This window comes from Puntigrus tetrazona, chromosome 5 (genome assembly GCF_018831695.1).
Source record: "Puntigrus tetrazona isolate hp1 chromosome 5, ASM1883169v1, whole genome shotgun sequence".
Taxonomy (NCBI): Eukaryota; Metazoa; Chordata; class Actinopteri; order Cypriniformes; family Cyprinidae; genus Puntigrus; species Puntigrus tetrazona.
The window spans coordinates 9,211,237-9,233,508 of NC_056703.1; the positions used below are offsets into that span (position 1 = coordinate 9,211,237).

A 22,272-nucleotide genomic window follows, 5' to 3' on the forward strand; every position below is an offset into this window, starting at 1 on the left:
ATCTCCTAATCTAAGGTCCTAGAGCACCTCTTTGCAGTACTGAGCAAGAATATCATTAAACTTCTTCATCAACTGATTGTTGATGGCATCTCGGGAGCGGATGTGTTTAAATTTGAGCAGCAGGTCAAAGGCTGCCGATGAGGAACGCAGCGTCTTGAAGGAGAAATTGATGAAATTGATAGCTTCTCTTTCAATTGCCTTAAGAAAAAGATACCAATTAGTACAGCAAAAGAAAAAAATGACAATGTAGTTGCTGTCACAAAGTTGTACCTGAACTTCTGTTCTAAATTCTTGCATGACCATTTTCCAACTGCTTATTTTGCGGATGTCAAAAGGGTCAAAGGAAACTTCCTCAATGGGTTCGACGAGGCAGTTTACACGGTGTAAAACCTCATCTATTCGCTTTGGATCACCAGTCACTGCTTTTAACTCCGATCCAAAAATAATGTAGAACTCATCCAGAGTCTATAAGTGATTATTAATTTGGGAGAAGGTTACTGTCTGTGAGGAATACTTATAGCAATAATTTTAATATTCATGTAAAATTAAAATATATTAATTTAAATGTGCCTGACGTGACTTGGCTTACCTGCAAGATGTTATAAAGGTCCTGACAGATTGAAGCCATGTAATCAGTTTTTTCAAACAGCTTTTTGCGATCAAATTCCCAGCGGGGATCACGATCAGATTTCTCAATACATGCACGGACCTCAAAATAACTGGCCTTCCACTGATCCAGGACTTGCTTTCCATCTTGAGCCTTGGCTTTGGCCACCACCCTCTTGTCTCTAACATAATAATAATAAATGTGATGATTACAATCATTGTCATTTAAGACTTTTGAATGGAACTTCTAAATTGACTAATTTAGTAGTATAATAGTATAATTCTTATTTTTTTTATTTTTACAGAATTCATTTAAAACTCAAATGCTACCTGCGACATTTCGTATTTTTGTGTATGTCAATGCTGATTTTGCTTACTCACTTAAACAGAACACGGACGTTCACGACTCTTGCAACCCGTTCAGACAGTTCCCATGCAATGCGTTCCATCAGAGTTTCTAAACGCTCATCTGTGTTGTAATGCCTGGATAATATCCAGATTATACGCAGCCCGTTCATCAGTTCAGGAATAGTGTCCAAGACCACTTTGAAATCCAGTCCAGTGACAAGGTTCTGTAAATAATAAAACTTTGATGTGAAACTGACTTTTGCAAATGTTGTTATTATCTGCTAATCTTTTCCACAATGAAAAGAATTACAATAAACAGATTTGATATGGGGATGAGATTTTTTTTTTTGCTGTAAAGCTGCTTTGAAGCAACTGGTATAAATGAACTATTTATGATATTTCTTTTAAATTCTACCCGTGGTTACTCCTCACCCTGAAGTGTCGCTCCATTGTAGTGAGGAATTGCACATTATTGGCAGACTCCTCATGGTATTTGCTAAGCTCAGCAGTGGTCTTTTCCAGTTCCTGCATTATGAATGAGTCGGCATGGGTCATCACGTCCAGAATCTTCTTCACAACTTGCAGGTTCAGCTGTTCACTCAAACTACTGAAGACAGCAACACGTTCACGCCAGTACTCAATTTCTGCCAAAGGACCTGGTCCCTTTTGAAAAGACGTTTGAAAGTGTTAAAATTGCTTAAATGTTCCGTCTACTGTAACAGTCTACTGAGTAGAAAAGAAATTCATCAGGATTTTTTCATAACAATTTTCCAAACCTGTGGTTTCTTTCTTTTCTGCTCTTCAATGACAATTGTGATCTGCGTGTGCCAATTCATCACACACTGCTCTAGTTTCTCCACCATGCCTGGATTAGACAAGAGCACCTCCACTCCACCCTCCAAATCCATGTCTGGAATGTCCAATTTAAATTCACCTATAACACAAAGATAGAAAATGTTAAGTAGTGCAACTCATTGATAATAATTCAGAAATGGACCAAATCAGTGTTTTAAAATGTTTTCTGGTACATCATGTGACACAGAGTAACTTCTGGTTAAATTACATTTTAAAATACATTAAACAAGAAAACAGCTGTTTTGAATTTCACAATATTATTATATAAATGCTATTTAGTACACTTAGTCTTGGTGAACATAACGGACTTAGTAGTGTTTATGTGTGAGTGTGTGCATACATAATACACATTTTTCTGACTTTGAAAATGAAACTAAAATACCTTCAAGCTGTTGTAGCGTTTGGTCTATGACTTGCAAGAATTTATGTGTGCTGTGGAGTAGATCATCTCGGACTTCAAAAGACCCACGGGCAGGCTGCTGTTTCTCATCTCCTGTTGTCTGACACTCTGCGTCGCTCTCTTGAGAGCCAGCAACACCATGATAGCCACCGTCAGTGAGCCTCAGTTGATTCACTGAGAGAAGAGGGATGTACACCTGCAAAAAAAGCTATGAATAAGTATAGACTTCCATAGCATAATCAATGATAATCCATTTATATGGGGATGAGATGTTTAGTCACGCACATGGTTGAAAAGCCCTCCAAGCATCACCAAAGGACTGTCGTTCATCATGCCAAACTCAATAAGTTTGGGCATAAAATTATTAGCCTCGTTTATATCTGCAGGTTCGGTGATAGTTTCTGGATAGAGTAAAACACCAGACTCTAGATAAGCAAATAAATGTAAAACAACAACAACAACACACTCCACCTACCATTGGTATTTCTCAGGAAGTAGAGGACATTGTGTTTTTCAAACATCTGTGGGATATTGTTCACGCTCACATGAAGCTCTGTGTGATACACAACCTGAACCTCAACCTTATAAAAAAAATATAAAAAAATACAATTTGTCAAAACATTATTAAAAAAAAATACACACATAGATAATGAGATCTCTTAAACATGTTGCTTATTTAATATTCTGTTTAATACATTTGCAAAAAAATAAATAGCAGATATAATTAACAAACTGATAATTACACTGGGATGTGGTTTATTCCCTTTTGTTGCTTCTAACAGGCCCACAACTCCAGGATCTTGACTCTCAACGTCTTCTATGTTTAAGGAGTCCTGGCTTTGTCTGTTTTGACCATTTCCGTTCTCTTCAGTCATGTTTGGACAATTGTAGAGAAGAATAGAAAAAAGCAGAAGAATTTGTAACTTTAAGCCATTAGAACTTATCATATTAATAACATTAACTATTTAGGAAGCACACTCACTGTCAGTATGGGTTATCTCTGTGTTTGAGATGAGGGAATCTTCAGACAATACAGATGGACTTCTCTCCAAGTCATTTTCTAGACAGGAAAATGTATTTACAAAAACGTTAACGACTTGGCACCATTTTGTTATTTTTCCTTACAGCTTTTTATTAATAAGTAAGCAAAGTGATATATTTAACTTTTGAACTTCAGATCTTCGGCCCGCGAAAGTCGTTAGCAACTGTATATTGTTAGTAGCAACATATACTTGCGTCGACATGAAACGTACCAAAAGGAATTTCCACTTCAACCTCTTCTTCTCGTACATTCTTGAAGAAAAACAGCGCCGAGGGTGCCTCTTCCTCCGTGACTACGTTTAAAAAGTGTATGATTTTCTGCTCTTCCTCTCCATCACCGCGACCGAGTAACTCCTCAAAGCAGCCTGGATCAGGCAAGTCAAACATCACATATACTGCGCTTTTAATCCACTCCACTCGGGGGTCATCGTGAGGCATATTTGCTCTTCTTTGGATGCGAATTGCTATATTATACAAGTTTGTAATTTGTATGGCAAACTATTTAGACGTTCATTGTAGCAACCGAAAGCGTGCTCTGGTTTAGTTGTCGTTGCTATAACAACAGTAACAATACGCGTCACGCACCCACTGCTGACGGTGTTGTTTCCAGCATTCATATATGTTTATATTTATTGTTTTTTACATTTATTTCATATCACATTGGCTGTTAGAAATAGAGAACAAAAGTTATTATAAAAAATCTATTATACATTTCTTTTTGTTTTGCATAATTATCATTTAAAGGAATAGTTCAAAAATTCCGTCATCATTTACTCACCCTCGAGTAGTCCCAAATCTGTAGGAAAAAAAATACTATGGCTGCCAATGGTGGCCCAAAACAGCCTGGTTACAAACTTTCTTCAAAATATCTTCTTTTGTGTTCGACAGCGAGATTGCAAGCATCACTACATTGTGAACTGATGGTCATATATATTCATACCTGAAACAGAAAACTGGTAGATCTAGAAATAAATATGAGACACGCTAAAAAAAGAAAAATGTCAGATACGGTATATTTACACAAGTAACGTTTATTTATACATTTATATATGTACACACATACATAGAGAGCTGTTTTAGCAGCAAATTTAACTATCTCAAGGTATGACTATTTTTTTACAGAATTAATCTGCTTTTACATTGACAGGGCTAAGGATGGAAGCCCGGGAGGGACCAAAATCTACCATTTTAACATGTGGATATTGAAAAAAAAATGGAAGAAATAATATACTGACAAATAAGAATTCTGAGGGAATATGCCCCTCCTTAATTCCTATGGTTGTTACAGTAATACTAATAAATTTCAAAACCTTTAGATACAAAAATGTCCCATAGTCACAGAATGCGTGCCCCAAACAGGTCCTGGATTACTCCAAATAATGCACGTTTTGTTTGTTTCCACAATAAAACACATCTGTTCAAACTCATCAGCTCATTAACCGGAAATGGGTCTGTCATACAAGGGATACGTCCAAAATGTGTACTGCTGTGGGTACCAAGGCTGTAATAATTATATTACATTATATAGTAACAAATATGTGAAAAGCCAAACACAGAAAAATGTTGAGATCTATAAACACACACCCTTCACTGATAAAAAAAAAAAAACGGAATCAAGAAAGTATTCTTTCTTTAGAAAACAAGACTGATAAACAATGCTCTTTCCCTGACAAATCTACAGTCCAACAGTTTTTCCCTGCTACACTTTAACCTGCATTTGGCACCGATTTATCTAATTTATGGCTAAAATATCTTAAGTCCAACAATGATGCATGTAAACTGTTACCATTAATGCCATGTGTGTGTTACCACTGAAAAATGAAAGCAGAAATTATAGTGACACCATGGTACCATTTTTATCCCCCCACAACATTTTTTAGCATCATCTTGATAGAAATTAGCATCACAGACTTAGCTTGTACATTCACTGATCCGAAGCAGGAATTTGAAGGTGGCATTATGAGGAATTTCGAACACAACTCATATTATCTGCCAGCTTATCTTCTAGCCACCTCACGGGGCTTCTGTAGCTAATGAGTTTTTGTATGTGCTTTCGCTGTTCTTTTCGCTAAAGCTCAAAGCCACAATCACAATAATGACAAGCACCACTGCAGCTACACCTGCTGCTATTATCACTTTGTACTTAATATTCTCCCGCTGCTTCTTCTGTTTCACCTTAGTCGAGGTCTTTGAGAATTTTTCGCTCTGAAAAGAAATAAGTACAGTCGTTAAAATAATGATTATTTTACAGAGGAGGAGATTTTTGATGACACAGAAGTGGAGTTTAGAATTAGAACCTTATTTTTTACTGTTACGAAAAATCTTTATCTGAAAACTGAGAGTGTAAAAACATGTACTGCATGTTTTGTTTTCGTAACTGTATTTATAGTCTGTAGATTATAGTCTTTGTCTGGACCAGTAACTGACACCAACCACGCAGTGTAAATCATAAATCCCACTGTGCTTGTTCTTTTAGCCCATATGAGAACTAGCTCTCCGACTGAGTCTGGCTTTCTGGGGGTTTTTTCCTCTATTAGTGGCACCTGGTAAGTTTTGGTTTCTTGCAACCGTCGCCTTTAGCTTGTTCAATTAGGGTATGCGTATTTGTTCTGAATTGCACGACACTAACTTTGCAACATCAACGCTGAACTGAATTAAGCTGAATAATAATATTATTGCATTTTGAACTAAACTAATTTCACAATTTTATATTTAAAAGTTATAAAACTGAATTAAACTAAACTGAGAAGAATAGTAACAGTATTGTCATGTGAAGATCTCCTTATAGCTGAAATTCAATTTGTTGCTTCTTTAAAACAGACTACTTCCAAAATAATAAATAAATAACACTTTATTATTGTGTTTTATGCGATTTATGAAGCAGCTTTGAAACAATATGTCTTGAATAAAGCACTATGTAAACAAATATGGCTTGATCGACCAAGATTTCCAATGGGACTTTTAGTGTATTTATATGATAAAACACAGAACCAAAGTAACTTGTTGCCTGACCACATGGCATGAACTTCACAAACAGCCTGCTACACTATTACACAAGTTTTGTTCATTTCATAACAATGGGAAATGACTTTCTAAAATTAACAAGGTAAACTAAACTCAGGATGCAAATTGTACACTCTTTTTTCCGTACACCCCACCTAGACACTATTTATAGACTACAGTTTGACATGACCTTGCTTTGCCTAGAAACACTCGAAATTCCACAGACGTAGTTTACGGATTCTTCAACGAACCATAAAACAAGATCATAGAACCACAGCATACGTAATTATTTGAGCATACGTTTTGTTAAGCAGTTTTAAAGGCATAAATTAAATCACATGGCCCCACTTTATATTAGGTGGCCTTAACTACTGTGTACTTGAATTTAAATTAATCATTTAGTACAATGCACATATTGTGTACATACATATTTTTACATTGTACTTACAGTATGTTTTTAAAAATACCTATAAATAATTACATCTGTAATTAATTTCTGATATTGATACTGTTAACCCACCCTTAAACCTACCCAGACCACCAAACCTGTTCCTTATCTTACCAGTATCCCACCACAATAGCAGCAAAAGGGTTTTGCTATACAAAATTCCAACAATAAGTACATTGTACTTATTTTTTGATGCAAGTACATAGTAGTTAAGGCCACCTAATATAAAGTGTGACCAATCAAATTTTCTTTAAATTGATAATATAAACTATCAATATGATAACATAAACTAACATGTTCAAGTAGTTTATCAGCTCTGTCCTCAAGCTCCACGAGTTTTCCCGCACGCTCATCAGCCTTGTCAATGTTATCCAGCATGATAACTTTGATTTCCTCCACACCCTCCTGGGCCTGACGGAGGCGGTTTTGCCCATTCTCCTGGAAACAGATGAAATAGAGAATGACTGGCAAAAATCATTTACAATACATGCATCATCATCAATAAATTTCTGCAACGACATCATTTTCCCTATGAGACTAAAGTGGCCTATTAAATGTTCAACAATTAAATTAAAAACAAAAAAGTGGCAATGAAGACTTCCTGGACACCTCCCATGTCAATAGGCTTGGGGTTCTGTTGACGACAAGCACTGGAATTGGAATTCTGGAACAGTTCTTCTGCTCTCTCACAGTTTAAGATGCACAGCTCAGGGGAGAGGCAGAGAAACTGCATTTCTACAAGCTATTGCATCAAATCTCACAATGAGACCCTTGTGAAAACAACATGGCTGAGTTCCACGAAATTCATGAGATCCATTTAGAGACCGTGACCTCACTGACATTAGCAGTCTACATCTGACACATTGTGTATATCAGCTGAGTCAGAATGTTAATTCCTCTCTTTGTGCTTAGAAGGATGCAAGTGACTTGAGGTCAAGGTTTAGTTGATGAGTGGCCCACCGTAGATGGGAAACTGTCATACAAAGATCAATGAAATTATTCATTTTACAGGAAATACCACTTATTATTCATACCATCTCACGTAAGAGCCATATACAATAGAGCCAAAAATGGGTCACAAGTTGTAACAGGAAGCTCAGAGATTAAAAAAAAAAAACCTAAATGCAAATTGTAAAAAAATAAAATTAAAATGGTAATAAAATTAAATAAAATTAAAATGAAATAAGTTTATGTTTTACAAGTAAGGAGAAACCCATATATTGTTTTTCTGACACTGAAGGCTTTGCATGAATTAAACTTTTGATTTTAAGACTTTTTGTTTACATCTGAACCAGAAAATGAACACATAAAATAATAATTATATATATATAATTTTTTTTTACATAAAAATATGTATAAATAAAAAACAACCAGATATGGAGGCTAAATTAAAACCAGTAATATAGCTACTTAAAACAACGTTGTAATTAAATCAACCATAAAACAAGCCACACACTCACACAAAAAAAGCTAATTGAGGGATACAGTATTAGGATTTAAGTAAACAAATGTTACCCATTTAGATAAATACAATTTTAATATATTGACATATATTACAATAATATTATTCTTTAGAATTGTAGAAGCACAAATTACCAAACAAGAATTTATTACAGAAGAGCATGTTGATAATCGTTTTTTCATCTCTCTGCATATGAACAAAACTGCAGGATACACATCTCTTTTTACATCCTTTCTTTGCCTCCTTCCTTCCCTTCCTTCCTCTCTCACTTTGACTGTTATTATGAAAATGGGACTTCCTTGAGACTAGACAAAATCCCTTCTTGTGTGTTTCAACTAAACACTAGGTGTCATGTTGTCGTTTCAAGCCACCTGAGAAGTACCGACAACAAAGGTTAAAAAGACCTTCTGAATGACATTCAAATGACTTTTAACAAAGGGAAAAAAACTAGTTGTGGTAAAGAAATTCAGACAAGTAAATATTGTCTGACTTGAGAAATCAATGCAAACTAGCATGTACTATATCCCTCGAGTGAAAACTGCTATTCTATAAATAGACTGTCAAAACCATAATCGTCTAGTCATCAAAATTAAAGTCAGAGTATAATTTCACTGTAATAACGCGAGAGTTGGTTTATATGTGTGTGTGTGTATATATATATATATATATATATATATATATATATATATATATATATATATATATATATATATATATATATATGAGGAAAGTAAATAAATTACAGCATTTAAAAAACTTGTTTGCAATGTTTACATCGAGTCGACAGCATTTACCTCACAAAGTTGCGTTCAGGTTTGATTTAAACAGCTTGCATTTAAAATGCCTTCATCCGTCACATGGCCATTTAATTTTAATAATAAAGGGCATCTCCAGTTGAAAACGAAACAAAAAGCCGTAAGTTACAGCTTCAGAGAAAAAAAAACAACTTACCATTGTTCAGTCTGTTGTTGTTAAGAAACCATAAACTGTCGTCGAAGATACTGCATCTGAAAGAGACACCAGCTAGGTAGAAGAAGATAACACAAGCTCGATAGCTTTAAACTTCACGGTCTTTACACAACTCTTCCAAATCTTCAGTCTTCCACTCCTACTGCTGTTGAGGAAGCGCCTCCCATGCGCACTGCGCATGCGCGTGGAAGCCAACGTACGCCCATACTTTGCCTTGTAACTTGTGCTGTTGTTTTTGCCAGAATGTACATTTTAAAGCGAGCCCACGGCAGTAATGGCAAAAGGAAAATCAAGCTGGCACAAAAGGGCGGTGTCCGATTCGCGACAACATTGTTAGTAATGGCTTTTGTGAATCGTTTCGTTTCAAAGCGTCAGTTGAAGCGGTTCGCAAATTGTGCTAATAAACTTGCCGCAGAAATGTGAAGGGAAAAATCTATGGAGGATGAAAAGTGACTTAAGTATAAGTAAATAACTGAATTAATAGATAAATAAATTCACAAATAATTGAATAAATAAAACAGATAATTAATATTAATAATATAGATTAAGTATAGATTAATATTTTCTTAAAGGTGTCATTTTTATTGTGTGTGTGTATATATATATATATATATATATATATATATATATTTTTTTTTTTTTTTTTTTGGTATAATTTGTGTTTTAATAGTTATTTCTACATTTATTTTTTTCTACATTTACTTATTTCCGTATTTCTGTGCCCATGTGTTAATAAGGTAGGCGGTCCTAACCGCTCAATGTAGGCTGGGTAAATAGGATAGTTATCGTTATGGCTGTTTTAAAGTTACTGCGGATAATTGCCACTGATTTGCGTTTAATATCAACTGATAAAGATCATCCACCAATCGACTACGTTCTGTTTGGATTTGAACGTGCAGTCGATGGATCAGTTATCAGCTAATATGCATGTAGACCTTGATCCGGCTGCGTTCGCTGGTCTTCAAGACGCAGCACCTACCCCTTACAGGAAACCTGCTATTTCAGATTTTGATGATATGATCTTCGTACTGAAGTTGCTCGTGCGCTGTGAGAGGAAACGGGAACAGTACCGGAACTTGCGTCCTCCCGTCCCCGGGAGTTCATTCTCCTGACTGCCGAGGACGCAAATGCAAACTTTTCCTATTTTGTATTGAGAAACGGCTCATGTATTTTCAAGACCCGTCTGACTTGACCGCAGTTAGTCAAGTTAGCGGGCTAACTAGGCTAATCTCGCGTTCATTTTAAGTAAATTACAAAACCGGTTCTGACCGGTTTACCTAATTGACCAATCCTACACTGAGAGGTTAGGACCGCCCACCTAATTAATTTACGCACACAGAAATCAATAAATGAAGAAATGTATAAATACATAAATAAGTGTATTATAACACAAATGGTACAAAGGAGTACAATTTAAAACAAATTATTTGACAAAATATTTTATTTCTACATGTATGATTTCGTTTATTTCTTCATTTATTTATGCCTTTCTTCACTTATTTATACATTTGTGAATTTGTTTATACATATATATTTTTTCCATTAAAAAAAACATAAAATCACAGCTGGGGAAAGTGCTGGCATAATGAATTGGTTAGTGTGCAGATCTGGCTGTATTTGCTCTTCTTTTTTTGTTTGTTTGTTTTGTAGAGCTACAGTTGCAGTCCAAAGTTTACATACGCCTTGCAAAATGTCAATTCTTTTTTTTTTAACAAAATAAGAGGCATCTTACAAAATGCATGGCATTTTCTAATTATATACCTGAATGATGCACAACAGTTTTTTGTTTAGTTGTTGATGAGTGCCCTGACCAGTTAACCTGCCAACTGTTCTTTAGAAAAATCTTTCAGGTTCAAGTTTTTTTGTGTATTGGACCCCTTTCAACTAATGTCTGTATGATTTTGAGATCAATTTCTCACAATGAGAACCAAGGGACTCATGTACAACTACCACATATTTAAGCATTAACTGTTGACTTCCAACTGTATGAATCTAGCATACGGTCACCTTACTATAAAACACATTTTCTTTAGCATGTAAATCACTTGGTGGTTTCTTTGATGGCTTTTGTATCAGCTAAGGTCAAAACATACTGATTGGTGGATGTACCGAACTAAATTAATACAAACTTGTGCAATAATTATTTACCATTTATAAGATTTGAAATAAAGAAAACAATTTCATGTCACTTTTGCTGAGATCATTTTATTTACAAAATATCACATTTCCCAGATATTTGTTTATGCTAGTAAGACTCAAATCCAAGGCACTTTTTTATTACTAGTAGATGATTTTTAAAAAAAAATCTTACGTCTTGATCGAAAACTGTTTATATTAATGAGGGTGAATAACATAAAAATGCTTAAAAAAACGTAATTTTACAGACAGTAAGATGTTAATGGAAGCAACATGAGATACATCGTAAGATTCAGGTTTACAAACATTTAACACCATCAAGTCATTCGAACTACACGTAGACCTCTCCGAAGCAAAGTGCATAAAGCTACCCAGCAAACAAGAACATTCAGAGAAGCGAAAAATTACAGTACAGGCTCTAAAACATTCGTCCTTTCTCAAAACCAGGTTAGTTACATGTCAAGGGTTTGAACAGTGCAAGGCCAAACTTTTGATGCACTAAATTCTGATTACAGTACTGACTGCATGTGGTACAGTGCATGCAAAACTCAATGCAGTGATGTGAGGATACACAAAATATCCATTATTCCTATCTGTGTGACCTTGTTCAGGTGCCCTTGTTCCATTAAAAATATTCATTAATTCTATAGGATAAAAATCTGTTTGTTTTGAAGTTTGGGGCATTGCCTATTTTCAAAGATTTAAAGACAGGAAAATGACCCTGAACATTATTGTATACGTTATATCGTTCTCAAAGAAATGGTGTTTTTTGGGTAATGCAACAGTTATAAGAACACATTCTTGTTTGACCTTTAACAAATAACATAACTGTGGGCAAAAGCACTAAGATAGTGACCCATTAAATACAAAATAGAGGCGCTTGAAGATCTAAAAGTATTCCATAATTACAAGTAACATCTTATGAAATCGAATCTAACAGTCTTAAATATACTTCATAATTCAATCGATAGAACTTTCACCCATTACCTTCGCCGAACCAATGCCAGTAAATGACTATTTCAAGGGAACCTTCATTATAAATAATATAGGAAGTTTTTGTATATAGCTGTGGCATTTTATCAGACTTTAGAGAACCATAAAGACAACTAAGGTGGCGACTAGAATGATCTTTCAGGAGGAGAGAAGTATGAAAATAGACAGCATTGCGTCTATAGACTATCCTCCACTACCAGGTTTCGAAGCTGTCATTATGGAAGCTACTCCTTTTGAGGTGGTTTAATACCATAAGATATGAAGGTATATGAGCTAAATGTGCAAATAAAAGGTGTGTGTGTGTGACCCTAAAGTTAATGACTTGTGCTGGTGTGTGGACATGGTTGCATATTTCCGTATGTGTATATGAGAGTGTTTGTTAATGATAGAAAACCTACTGTGGTGGTACCAGAGTGGGAGGTTTGGGTGCAGGTGAACCGGTTGGGATCACACCAGTAGCAAGGAATATGATAATCAGTACAATGATAAGGACTATCACAACAATAAGCACAATCAGCTTCACGTTCTTCCACCAGTAAGCGCGGGCAACCTTCTGAGAGGTGTGCCTGAAGTTCTGGGCCTAAGAACCAAAAAAAAACCAACAACAGTGCAATGTCAACTAGTGTGAGGCTGCATACAATGTAACTGCATACATTAGCCTGTCAGTCAGAAGTTGATCACATTTAAGTGATCAAATCACGCAGTAAAGAGGTTTTTTTAAAATAAATGTTTTATTTTTGAAACTTTCCATTCATAATAAATTGAAGCAAAGCTAATAACTAATACTTCTTGAGCACCAAATCAGCGTAATAGAATGATTTTTGAAGCATCACGTGACAATAAAGATAAATAAAATTTCTACCAGAAATTCAGTGTTATTATAAAATATATTAAAATAGAAAAAAATTGAATAACAACATTACTTTTTATCAAATAAATGCAGAATTATTAATGAAAAAAAAAAAAAAATATATATATATATATATATATATATATATATATATATATATATATATATATATATATTTTTTTTTTTTTTTTTTTTTTTTTTTCTACTGAAAATTCGCACAAACTTTACAATTTTGGATGGTAATCTATGTTGTAAAAAATGTGTGCTGGGATTGCAGCTGTGATATGTGATTAGAAGCAAAGTTTTGTATTGATAGACTTACCCCAGCTTGCAGGTCTTCAGATTTGCCCATCAGATCATCCAGTCTTTCTCCACGGGCCAAGATCCGATCTACATTCTGGGTCATAATATCTTTGACCCCATCCACTTGAGACTGCAGAGATTTAACTTTATCAACATCTTGTGAAGACTCTCCTTCTCGTGGCTCCTGCAGTGAAAGAAATCCAACACACGATTAAAATAGCTCCAAGTATACATACTTAGGAAAATCTTGTAATCCAGTGCACTAACATTTCCACCAGCTAAAAATGTTTTTAAGTCAATTATTTCTATCTTTTATTGCAGTGCCGGTAGGAAAAACTTTCATTTTGCCATTAACTGTAGTAATCCTGTGAGATGTTTGTTTGCACCAGGGAATATGTAGAAAACACTACACATAAAACACATAAAATGCGTGCGATAACATCAAAACCTTGCCATTGCATGATTTTTAAATGCATATGAATGTATATATTTTTATATTTAAGCAATTAAAAACATACGGTAAGGGCTGTTATTCAGTGTGGCCTGTTTCCATATCGAATAAAATGTTAATCTCAATTAAAAAGTCTGCAATACATTATGTGAAAAACTGAGCACAGTAATGCCTTTAGATGTGAGATCATGTGTGATACTGACAAAAGCAATGAAACAAGATAGCTTTACCACATCTAAAAACACTAATGAAGTACTGTAACACCGGTTAACGCCGTGCAAGGCCTCATGATAACATCCCCCCGTATTTGTCCCCATGTTTAGCCATGTTAAACACCTTTAAGTCCTAAACTTCATAAACAAAAGGTGTTACCAGGAAACCAAATCAACTATGCTGCGTCACTACCTGTCCTACCCTTTCTATTCAAGTCAATGGCTGAGTGTGTTGGTGTCACAAGGCCTTCAGAATGGCCGAAAGCTATTAGGTAACAGTAGATACTGATGGTCTGAGGTACCATTATAGTGGCAAAATGGGGCCATGTGATATCTATTACTGCAGTGTGATGACAGCAACATAATATAAAGTCAAAATGTATCCATTTTCTTTTTAAGACCCTCTAACACCAAACGTTTTCAAGTTTAAACATAACCATTTCAAACCACCAGCTCTTCAAAATACCGCGGAAGAACGATATTTAAGTAGATAAGACACACTGTGGTACTGTTGAAATGCACATAAAAAGCTCTACTGCTGATCAACTTCATCTTAAGCAACTCAGCATGCGGATCTCACACTTATGGTTCACTTTAACAGTCAAGGGCGACGTGTGATGCGATCAGCATATGTGTAAAGTCTAGTTAAAACATATTTAAATTAAACTAAAACGCCGTTAGGTCGTATCTTCTAACGCGGTTATGCTTCGCGGCTCAAGGTAAATTCAATCTATCTGTGTAAACAAATCTGTACAAGAAATGTGCAATGCAAACCGGATGAAGATTAAGTATCGAGGTATTAAAGTGTGCAAATCTCATCCGAATTATCGAAGTTAACTCGCAACAGGAACGTAGAAACTGAGTATAACTTGAAAAACAAGCTTCGCCCTGTTTGAGTGCGTCAACCCACACCCACCGGTAAAACCCAATTTAAAATATATATATCAACTTGCTCTAATAAACTTTTCTACCGCTAAAATAGTATGGTTTACATGAACACAGACAGGAAGCGAGTTTACGCAGTAGGTTAGTTCATTTTAAATTCGATAAGCGATGCAACAACAAGAAGCACCTGCCGGCTCAACAACGACTTCATTTCGTAACTTACCGTACTATTTTGATCAGCCAACCCCATGGTTCCACTGTTCGGCGGTTTAACTTATCCCACGTAAAAGGAACAATTGCACTTCGTCCTTTGGAGTTCAAATGTTTGTAACTGTTTCTTCGAATGACCGACAGATGTAAACCGCGTCAACACTTCCTGGTCTCTAATTCGGTCTTTTCCTCCAGCGAAAGAGTTGGCTTCGGTCCACCTCTCTAGATTCACATAACATCCTCAAGAGGGCGCTGCGCTCGTGACGCATAAACACCTGTAAGGTGAGAGCACGGGGACTCTTATCCAGCCATCAACATTTCTGCATAATGACAGGATTGTTCTTGTAAGACCAGACAGACCAGTGAGTCAAAAAACAAAAAGCATATATGTGACTTTTTACAGCGTTATTTCTTTAAAGTTTTTTTTAAAGTAGTCCAACTTTTTTTTAAGGCAAAGCGATTAGACTCCTATGAACGAAACAAAACTCTTTTCTTCCAGCAATGTAACTGGCTCCACCGCCTAAATGCTTCGAGCACTACATGTATTCATGTCGAGCGGTGTACTACTCCAAAATGACATCATACTAGATACAAAACAATAAACGGATGCAAAACCATCCAATACTTTCATAAGTTTTATTTTTCAAAAGTAGATGTAAAACATACACAGAAAAGAAACCAAGCCATAAAATGAAGTTTTACAATTTAAATAAACATTTTTTAAAAAACAGACACTGACAACAGTAACTTCACATTTGCTATTACTGTGAAGAAAAAAAAAAAGTTATCAAAACAGTTCAATCTTAAAAAGCAATTATTTTATTCATGGACCGCAACCCATGTTTTTTTTTTTTTTATTTTGAGCCGTTTCACTTTTCTGTGGTAGTTTCCTGTACAACATTTTTAACATGATCCTGACGTTCCTCCGTTTGACTATACTGTTTTAGCTGCACATAGGTATTTTACATGAGAAAGTACATAAGAAGCTGCATTTACATTTTGCTACAACTAAAGACTTATATAAAGATCTGTTTTGGTTTTCAGTGGCCTTGTTTAATGATGATATCGGTCATGCCGTCAATCTTGTGCAGCTCCAGGTTCTGTTGATGAGAGAAGAGTGTTTAGACTTCAGGAGTAATTCAGGTGATCACGCATATGTACAATACAATTTCCTCATGTAATCTACAAAACATTCAATGAAAAGATTTTTGTTTGAGTGCAGTATCAATTTTCCCCATTAGATGGCAGCAAAACTGCTGGTGCCTCTCAAATATTATACACATGCACTTTTTTTTTTAAGGACATACCATACAAAACACACATATAGCTGCATTATTTATCCAACTGGCTTTATAATACACAGAAGCAGAAAACAGGAATAAAGCTTTAAAAGTACAGAGTATTTGGTTTATAGGCCAATCCTGAAAAATTGCACCATCTGGTAAAGGAAATAGTAAAAAATGCATGTTGAAGCTTATCAGCAGAATGAAGCCTATTAACAAAAACGCATCATTTTACAGTTAAATGGCACTGTGATTAAAAACAGCAGTTTTAATGGGGACTTTTTTGCCCAAAAGGTCCAGAGTTTTTGTACAAAAATGTCCAAAAGCTTGCACAAGGGTTAAATGAACAAAATACCTCCATCTATATTCGTTTTTTTATTATTATTCTATATCCTGTAACAGAGAGTACCCACTTTCTCATTAGCCAAGTGCAGAAGGGCCACAAAAGCCAATGGTACTGAGAGATTGGTAGCCATGGCTGAGGGAAGCCTAGGGAAAAAAAGAAGAATTTTATGTACAGTACATGAAAACAAAAATTCCTTCCATGAGGGAGAACAGTGGAAAGATTACAAAGTAAAAAACAACACCAAAAACACTCTACCTTTGTACAAGATTCCTGACAGACTGGCTGAATGATTTTTCTCCAGGTACTTCTGTTTCCTCACTGTTCACCTGCTAGAAATGGTCATTTAAGTAATAATATTATATTAATATTTAAAATATATAATAATAATAATAATAATACATTCCAAAATAATAAGTTGTAAAATTAACTAAAACACACTTAAAAAAAAAAAATAAAAATACAAATAAAGGCCCCAATAACCCCAAAAAGTTACAATTACAAACCTTTGCTTGTTTTTCAGGACTCTCTGTTAGAAGACCCCACATAGTGGTCTTTAGCTTCTTCATGTCCATCTTTTTGGCTGTCTTGGCATAGTTTATCTCAATAATGTTGACCTTGAACAAATACAATGGATTATTCATGGATTATTGATTATTATTATTTATATAACTGAACAACATAACGTAAGGAAATAGCCCAACATCTCTACTCTCATCTTACTTTGTGAGGCTCAGGGACGAGACAGTCCTCTCCGTATGTAGAAATGTCATCTGTGTCCAGAGAGAAAGGGGTTGGTCGGTCTGTTTGGGAGTCATCAGATCCTCCAAAGCCTTCAGCATCCTCACTGTCCCCTTCCTGCTCACAGGAACCACTGATCGTTAAACAGAATTTATTATGACTGCCTATGACATGTGACGGTGGTGTGTGACGTACCTGAAGACCAGGACAGAAGTTGGCTGTGTCATTAGCGTTGTTGTAGTCATACTCTCCTATTTCCTCACCCAGCTCACCCGATAATCTCTTCTTTCCTTCGGCAATGAGCTAGAGTGAGAAAGAAAAAAAAAAAAAAAAAAAACATTGGCAGTTAACCTCCTATACAGCATTCTTCTAATGTTGTTTAAGATTTGCCACAATCAATATTTTGTAGAGTACACAGAAAGGCAGACAGGAATATTAAACATTCAAGAACTTACTGTGTTGGAAGGCTTGAGACTAAGCTGTGACAGGTTACTGGGTGGATACTGGAAATCTGCTGGAAGTGTGGTTTTCTTGTTGCTGGTGTTCAAAGCAGATTTGCTAATAGTGGTTGCTGCCTGGAAATAAGCATATCATTTTCAGTCTGTTTACTTGTACTTTTGCTAGAGGGATTAAATTACATTGAATGAATTGCTGTTATAAATGTTTTGTCCATTATGGAAGTTAGCAAATGCAAACTTACTTTAGTTGTCCGAAAATAATTATGAAAGTTGATATCTCCCTTAAAGTCAATTACGAGAGGATTCTTTGGTGCTCGTTTCCGAGGTTCTTTGTCTGGTTTGTGATCCTCTAAACAGGATAAAGAAGGCACAAAGGCGGCAAAAAATAATGTGATCAAATCCACTCTCTATTTTTTGTAGTTAAACACTCTAACGTTGATCTATGTCTTACGTTTATGTCCAGGTTTGAAGAGCCAGTAGCCAGGTCCGACCCAGGTGGCCATGGTCCTGGGACTGAAGTACGAGTACTCTCTGGGCTGATCAGACAACTGCAGACACATGGTGGCAATATCCACGTCACCGATAGGAATAACACCTCTGTTAATAACACAAATACACCTCACAGTGAATAGGCATAAACAGTACATGAGAAATTTGAATGCAAAAATTCAACATGAAATGTAGCAGCCGATGTAAGGTTGAGCTTAGGTTTGATGTTTAAATAAGTGAACAAGCACAATATTAAACATTAACTATTCACTTATTGTAAACAGGGTGTGCAACAGAGTCTATTGCCAAACAACAATTAGCAAACATTTGGTTCAATGCATTTTGTAAGCACTAACCGTCCTTTCTGAGGGCTCTTTGAACAAGCTTCTTGGTGTTCCTTAAACTCCTCACAGTCTCCATGTCCGCCCTCGTCCACATCTACATCTGCATCAAAATTATCCCCAAAATCTTGACCCACATCCTCATCTGGTTCAATGTCCGCATTGACATCAAAAGCGTGCTCTCCCTGCTTCATCCTTTCAAGAAGCTGGTTGAGGTTTGTGGTCTGTATTGACAATAAGAATGAGAATCACATCAGTTTAGAACACTATATCACACTGTACATTACAAAAATATTATAATTTAATATTTTTTTCAGCAAGGATGAATTAAATTGATCAAAAGTGACAGTATAGACGTTCATAGTGTGACAAAAGATTTCTTTTTTTAAATGCTGCTCTTTCATCAAAGAATTCTAGAAAAGAAAAGCATCCACAAAAAAATTCAATATGGCCTTACTTGTTCAGGAGTCCATCTAGTAAAGGAGAAATCTTCCAAAGATGGACAAATTGGTCTGTCTTCTACTGTCTTTAAATGACCTGAAAGAAATAAAAGCTCATTCTGTCAAACATCTCAGTGTACATCTCAAACATCTCAGTGTGCAACACATGCAGAAACATTGAATATACAATATTGCTTAGTAAACCCAAGAGTAAACTGTCCCGTGACTTTGAGTGTGATGTGCAAAGCCAGTTTACCTATAAACGGCGAGACCGGGACATGCTGATGGGGCACCTGCACAGGAGATGACTGTGACTTCAGCAAGGTCATATGGGAAGGGAAACGCAGCTCACAGAGACTGTCTTCACTGAACAGCACAGAGAGGAACACTCCCGCTGTACTGTTCTCGTCAAAGGAAGCGGCCATACGCTGGAACATGGGGTCAACCTGTGCAAAAGAATGCATTTGGGATCTTCACTCAATATTCTGGGAACATTTTAGTTGTATTGCTGTCTATGTAGAGTCTGACAGCTCTCGGATGTAATCAAAAATATCTTAATTTGCATTTTCTGATGATGAACAAAAGTCTCACGAGTTCAGAATGACATAAGCGTGAGTAATTAATGACAAAATGTAAATTTTTTGGTGAACTCTCTCTTTAATACTATGATTTTTTTTTGCTACTTTTGCCATCCACATAAATTTGACTTGTCTCAACTTAAGTCATATTATTCACCTCACACTTCATCTCGGATTCAGAGAGATTGATGTTACTGAGGTTCTGCTCCACTGTCTTCTTCTGAGGTCTTTTCTTAGTCTGTTTAGCAGCCACCTGCTCCCCCTTACCGCCCTCGGCTACCTCATCCACCTCCTCACCATCCTGACCTGGAATGAGATGAGAATTTATTAATAATATGCGGGATCCTAGGCCAGAGTATACCATTCATCGATCCACCAGGAAGACAACCACCACCTAATCCTCTCCAAAAGCAAAAATAATCTTATCTATGTTCTCGTAATATTCAAGCAGACCCATGACTCGAACAAACACTCACTCTCTTTTGGTTTTGTCTCAGATCCCAAGCCTCCCAAGACTCTGTAAGCATCAGCGTGAACCGCATCCACCCTCACCGCATATATTTTTGTGCTGGCATCCAGGGTCCCCGCTGCCACCTAGACCAACCAACGGTTGCAAAATTGTTTCTGATAATGCATGCAAATTGGTGCTCAGTACAAATTCAATGAATTCCTACCTTGAAGTTGAGCTCGGAGTCTTTCTGCTTGAGAATGTCTGCCATGTAATCAATGAGGTGCAGGCCAAATGCATTCTTTGTGGTAATTTTCTGTGTTAAAAAAAAATATGGCAACAGGTAATAGCGCTGTTGTATTTCAGATGCACACAAAGCAGAAAATCAGTGAAGTGCAGCATACATAATTAATCAACTCACATTTTCGGTGGAAAGCTTGATACAGGTAGAGTAATGCTCCGATATCTGTGCGGATGACAGCTTAGGGACAGCAGCTGGTGTGCCTGCGGTACTGTGGTAAAGAGAAAAATATAAATAAAAACAGGTCTGTGCACTGTGCTGGCTTGTTTTCATTTTGCAGCTGAACACGGGGGTTTTAACATACCTGTGGCTACCGGCCTCGTTGATGGAGGAGTCAGTCACTCCGTGAAGGTCGATGACCCTGGATCTGCGTCTTTGACGTCTCTCCTGTTCATCATCGTTTCCCTTGATGTTGTCCAGCAGAGGTGTGCTAGTGGCCGACAGCGCGGCTTTGTGTCCTATTGCCGGCGAGGACCACTGTCGTGGCCGGGATGTCGGGGTACTGAATGCGCTCATAACGAAACTACAGAACAATACTAGCTTGTTATATATCCATACACCACCATGTAGCGTTTTTACCAAGTACCGTAACAGTACAGTTAACTGGTAAACTCCAACTTCAAGCAAGTTAACGTTAACCTTTATTTAGCTGCTTCACATAAGAACGAATAGAGAACAAACATCCACAATATAAACGTTATAGAACGTTTATAAACCTATAGCGAATTCCTACGTAAAGCGTGTTTTGATCCCTTGTTAGCTAACAGCTAGCGCCAAGCGCGATTCTGGAAACGAACGAGATTAAATTATAAACGGTGTCTTGGAAAACGTACCTCAGATAAAGTACAAACAACAAAAGAGTTCAAATTACCTGTAATTATCGGACGATTTTAAACAATAAAACCGATCCAAACTTTCTCTTGCCGTCTGTTCAGGCAACCATTTGAAAATTAGCGCCGAACGGTTACACGCGTCATCAATGATGTCACACGTACCGACGTAAACGTCAGATTGTGCGCAAAATACTTCAGCCGCGGTCATTATAATACGTATTTTATTTGATTGCATTTATTAATTTATTTGTTTTATTTAGCTACAATGCACTCGAAGTTAAACGTAAATTATAAAAATATAGCTAAAGTAATACCATTAAACAAAGCACCTTTTCTAAATGTTATTTATTTCAAAAGGGTAACATTTAAATTCAGTATTAAACGCAGTATGAAAAAGCAGCATGCTACCCGATTCTGTAATGAAATTGTATTTAAGATCAGTGTTGACTAAAGATCTCGTAAAACTTGGACGTTAGGTTCTCGATATCCACTAGATGGCAGTAAAGTTGTGTGTACGTTCTGTTCATTATTCCTAGTGACTAAACTGAATAATTGGAGAGTCAACGCCTACAAAATAAAATAAATAAAAAAAATAACTCGTTATGTTTGCAGTCTGACAGTCTGGTTCTAAAGCTTCTCTAGTTACTTTGCTGAATACATTATTATTACTTATAGAGTAGCCTAACACTAAGTTTCATGAAACTTAGAAATGCACATATGGGTATATATGTATTTGTTTTATACACCTACATATTCGAACGTCGTTTTATGTATTTGATCTTTAGATTAGCTGGATAAAATGGGGGAAGAAGTCAAAAAGATTACATTTGAAAGGTGAATTCATT

At 36.1% G+C, this 22,272-nt stretch overlaps 4 protein-coding genes across 5 annotated transcripts in view; all 4 read right to left on the reverse strand.

Moving 5' to 3' along the window:
- The window catches only part of dnah10 (dynein axonemal heavy chain 10), a 29,459-nt gene extending 25,689 nt beyond the window's left edge, over window positions 1-3,770 (reverse strand). Inside the window, exons 1-12 of the mRNA XM_043240765.1 lie at window positions 3,463-3,770; window positions 3,192-3,269; window positions 2,953-3,074; window positions 2,685-2,790; window positions 2,495-2,610; window positions 2,192-2,405; window positions 1,731-1,888; window positions 1,387-1,617; window positions 988-1,178; window positions 590-788; window positions 271-465; window positions 28-198 (exon numbers count right to left, since the gene is read on the reverse strand). Of these exons, the coding sequence (XP_043096700.1) occupies window positions 28-198; window positions 271-465; window positions 590-788; window positions 988-1,178; window positions 1,387-1,617; window positions 1,731-1,888; window positions 2,192-2,405; window positions 2,495-2,610; window positions 2,685-2,790; window positions 2,953-3,074; window positions 3,192-3,269; window positions 3,463-3,688 (2,007 nt within the window). The 5' untranslated portion in view covers window positions 3,689-3,770. The remainder of the gene's footprint in view (window positions 1-27; window positions 199-270; window positions 466-589; window positions 789-987; window positions 1,179-1,386; window positions 1,618-1,730; window positions 1,889-2,191; window positions 2,406-2,494; window positions 2,611-2,684; window positions 2,791-2,952; window positions 3,075-3,191; window positions 3,270-3,462) is intronic.
- A 491-nt stretch (window positions 3,771-4,261) lies between these two features.
- On the reverse strand, window positions 4,262-9,292 carry vamp5 (vesicle-associated membrane protein 5). The gene is made up of 3 exons (XM_043240615.1): window positions 9,115-9,292; window positions 6,996-7,139; window positions 4,262-5,455 (listed from the first exon to the last, which is right to left on the reverse strand). The coding sequence occupies exons 1-3, from the start codon at window positions 9,115-9,117 to the stop codon at window positions 5,264-5,266; spliced, it is 339 nt and encodes a 112-aa protein (XP_043096550.1). The 5' UTR covers window positions 9,118-9,292; the 3' UTR covers window positions 4,262-5,263.
- A 2,025-nt stretch (window positions 9,293-11,317) lies between these two features.
- Window positions 11,318-15,362, reverse strand: vamp8 (vesicle-associated membrane protein 8 (endobrevin)). Its single transcript, XM_043240428.1, has 3 exons — window positions 15,186-15,362; window positions 13,434-13,598; window positions 11,318-12,841 (listed from the first exon to the last, which is right to left on the reverse strand). Exons 1-3 carry the CDS (start codon window positions 15,210-15,212, stop codon window positions 12,656-12,658), a joined length of 378 nt encoding a protein of 125 aa, XP_043096363.1. The 5' UTR covers window positions 15,213-15,362; the 3' UTR covers window positions 11,318-12,655.
- A 445-nt stretch (window positions 15,363-15,807) lies between these two features.
- On the reverse strand, window positions 15,808-21,593 carry ncaph (non-SMC condensin I complex, subunit H). Of its 2 annotated transcripts, none has more exons than XM_043238354.1 (18): window positions 21,466-21,593; window positions 20,899-21,117; window positions 20,715-20,805; window positions 20,520-20,609; window positions 20,322-20,439; window positions 20,003-20,151; window positions 19,524-19,713; window positions 19,285-19,364; window positions 18,843-19,051; window positions 18,449-18,594; window positions 18,240-18,346; window positions 17,995-18,114; window positions 17,735-17,842; window positions 17,522-17,656; window positions 17,305-17,415; window positions 17,057-17,127; window positions 16,869-16,944; window positions 15,808-16,272 (listed from the first exon to the last, which is right to left on the reverse strand). In XM_043238354.1, exons 2-18 carry the CDS (start codon window positions 21,108-21,110, stop codon window positions 16,213-16,215), a joined length of 2,073 nt encoding a protein of 690 aa, XP_043094289.1. In that variant the 5' UTR covers window positions 21,111-21,117; window positions 21,466-21,593; the 3' UTR covers window positions 15,808-16,212. The 2 variants fall into 2 exon arrangements, with proteins under 2 accessions (XP_043094289.1, XP_043094288.1); XM_043238353.1 differs by having other exon boundaries at window positions 17,057-17,130.
- Window positions 21,594-22,272: the final 679 nt, after the last annotated feature.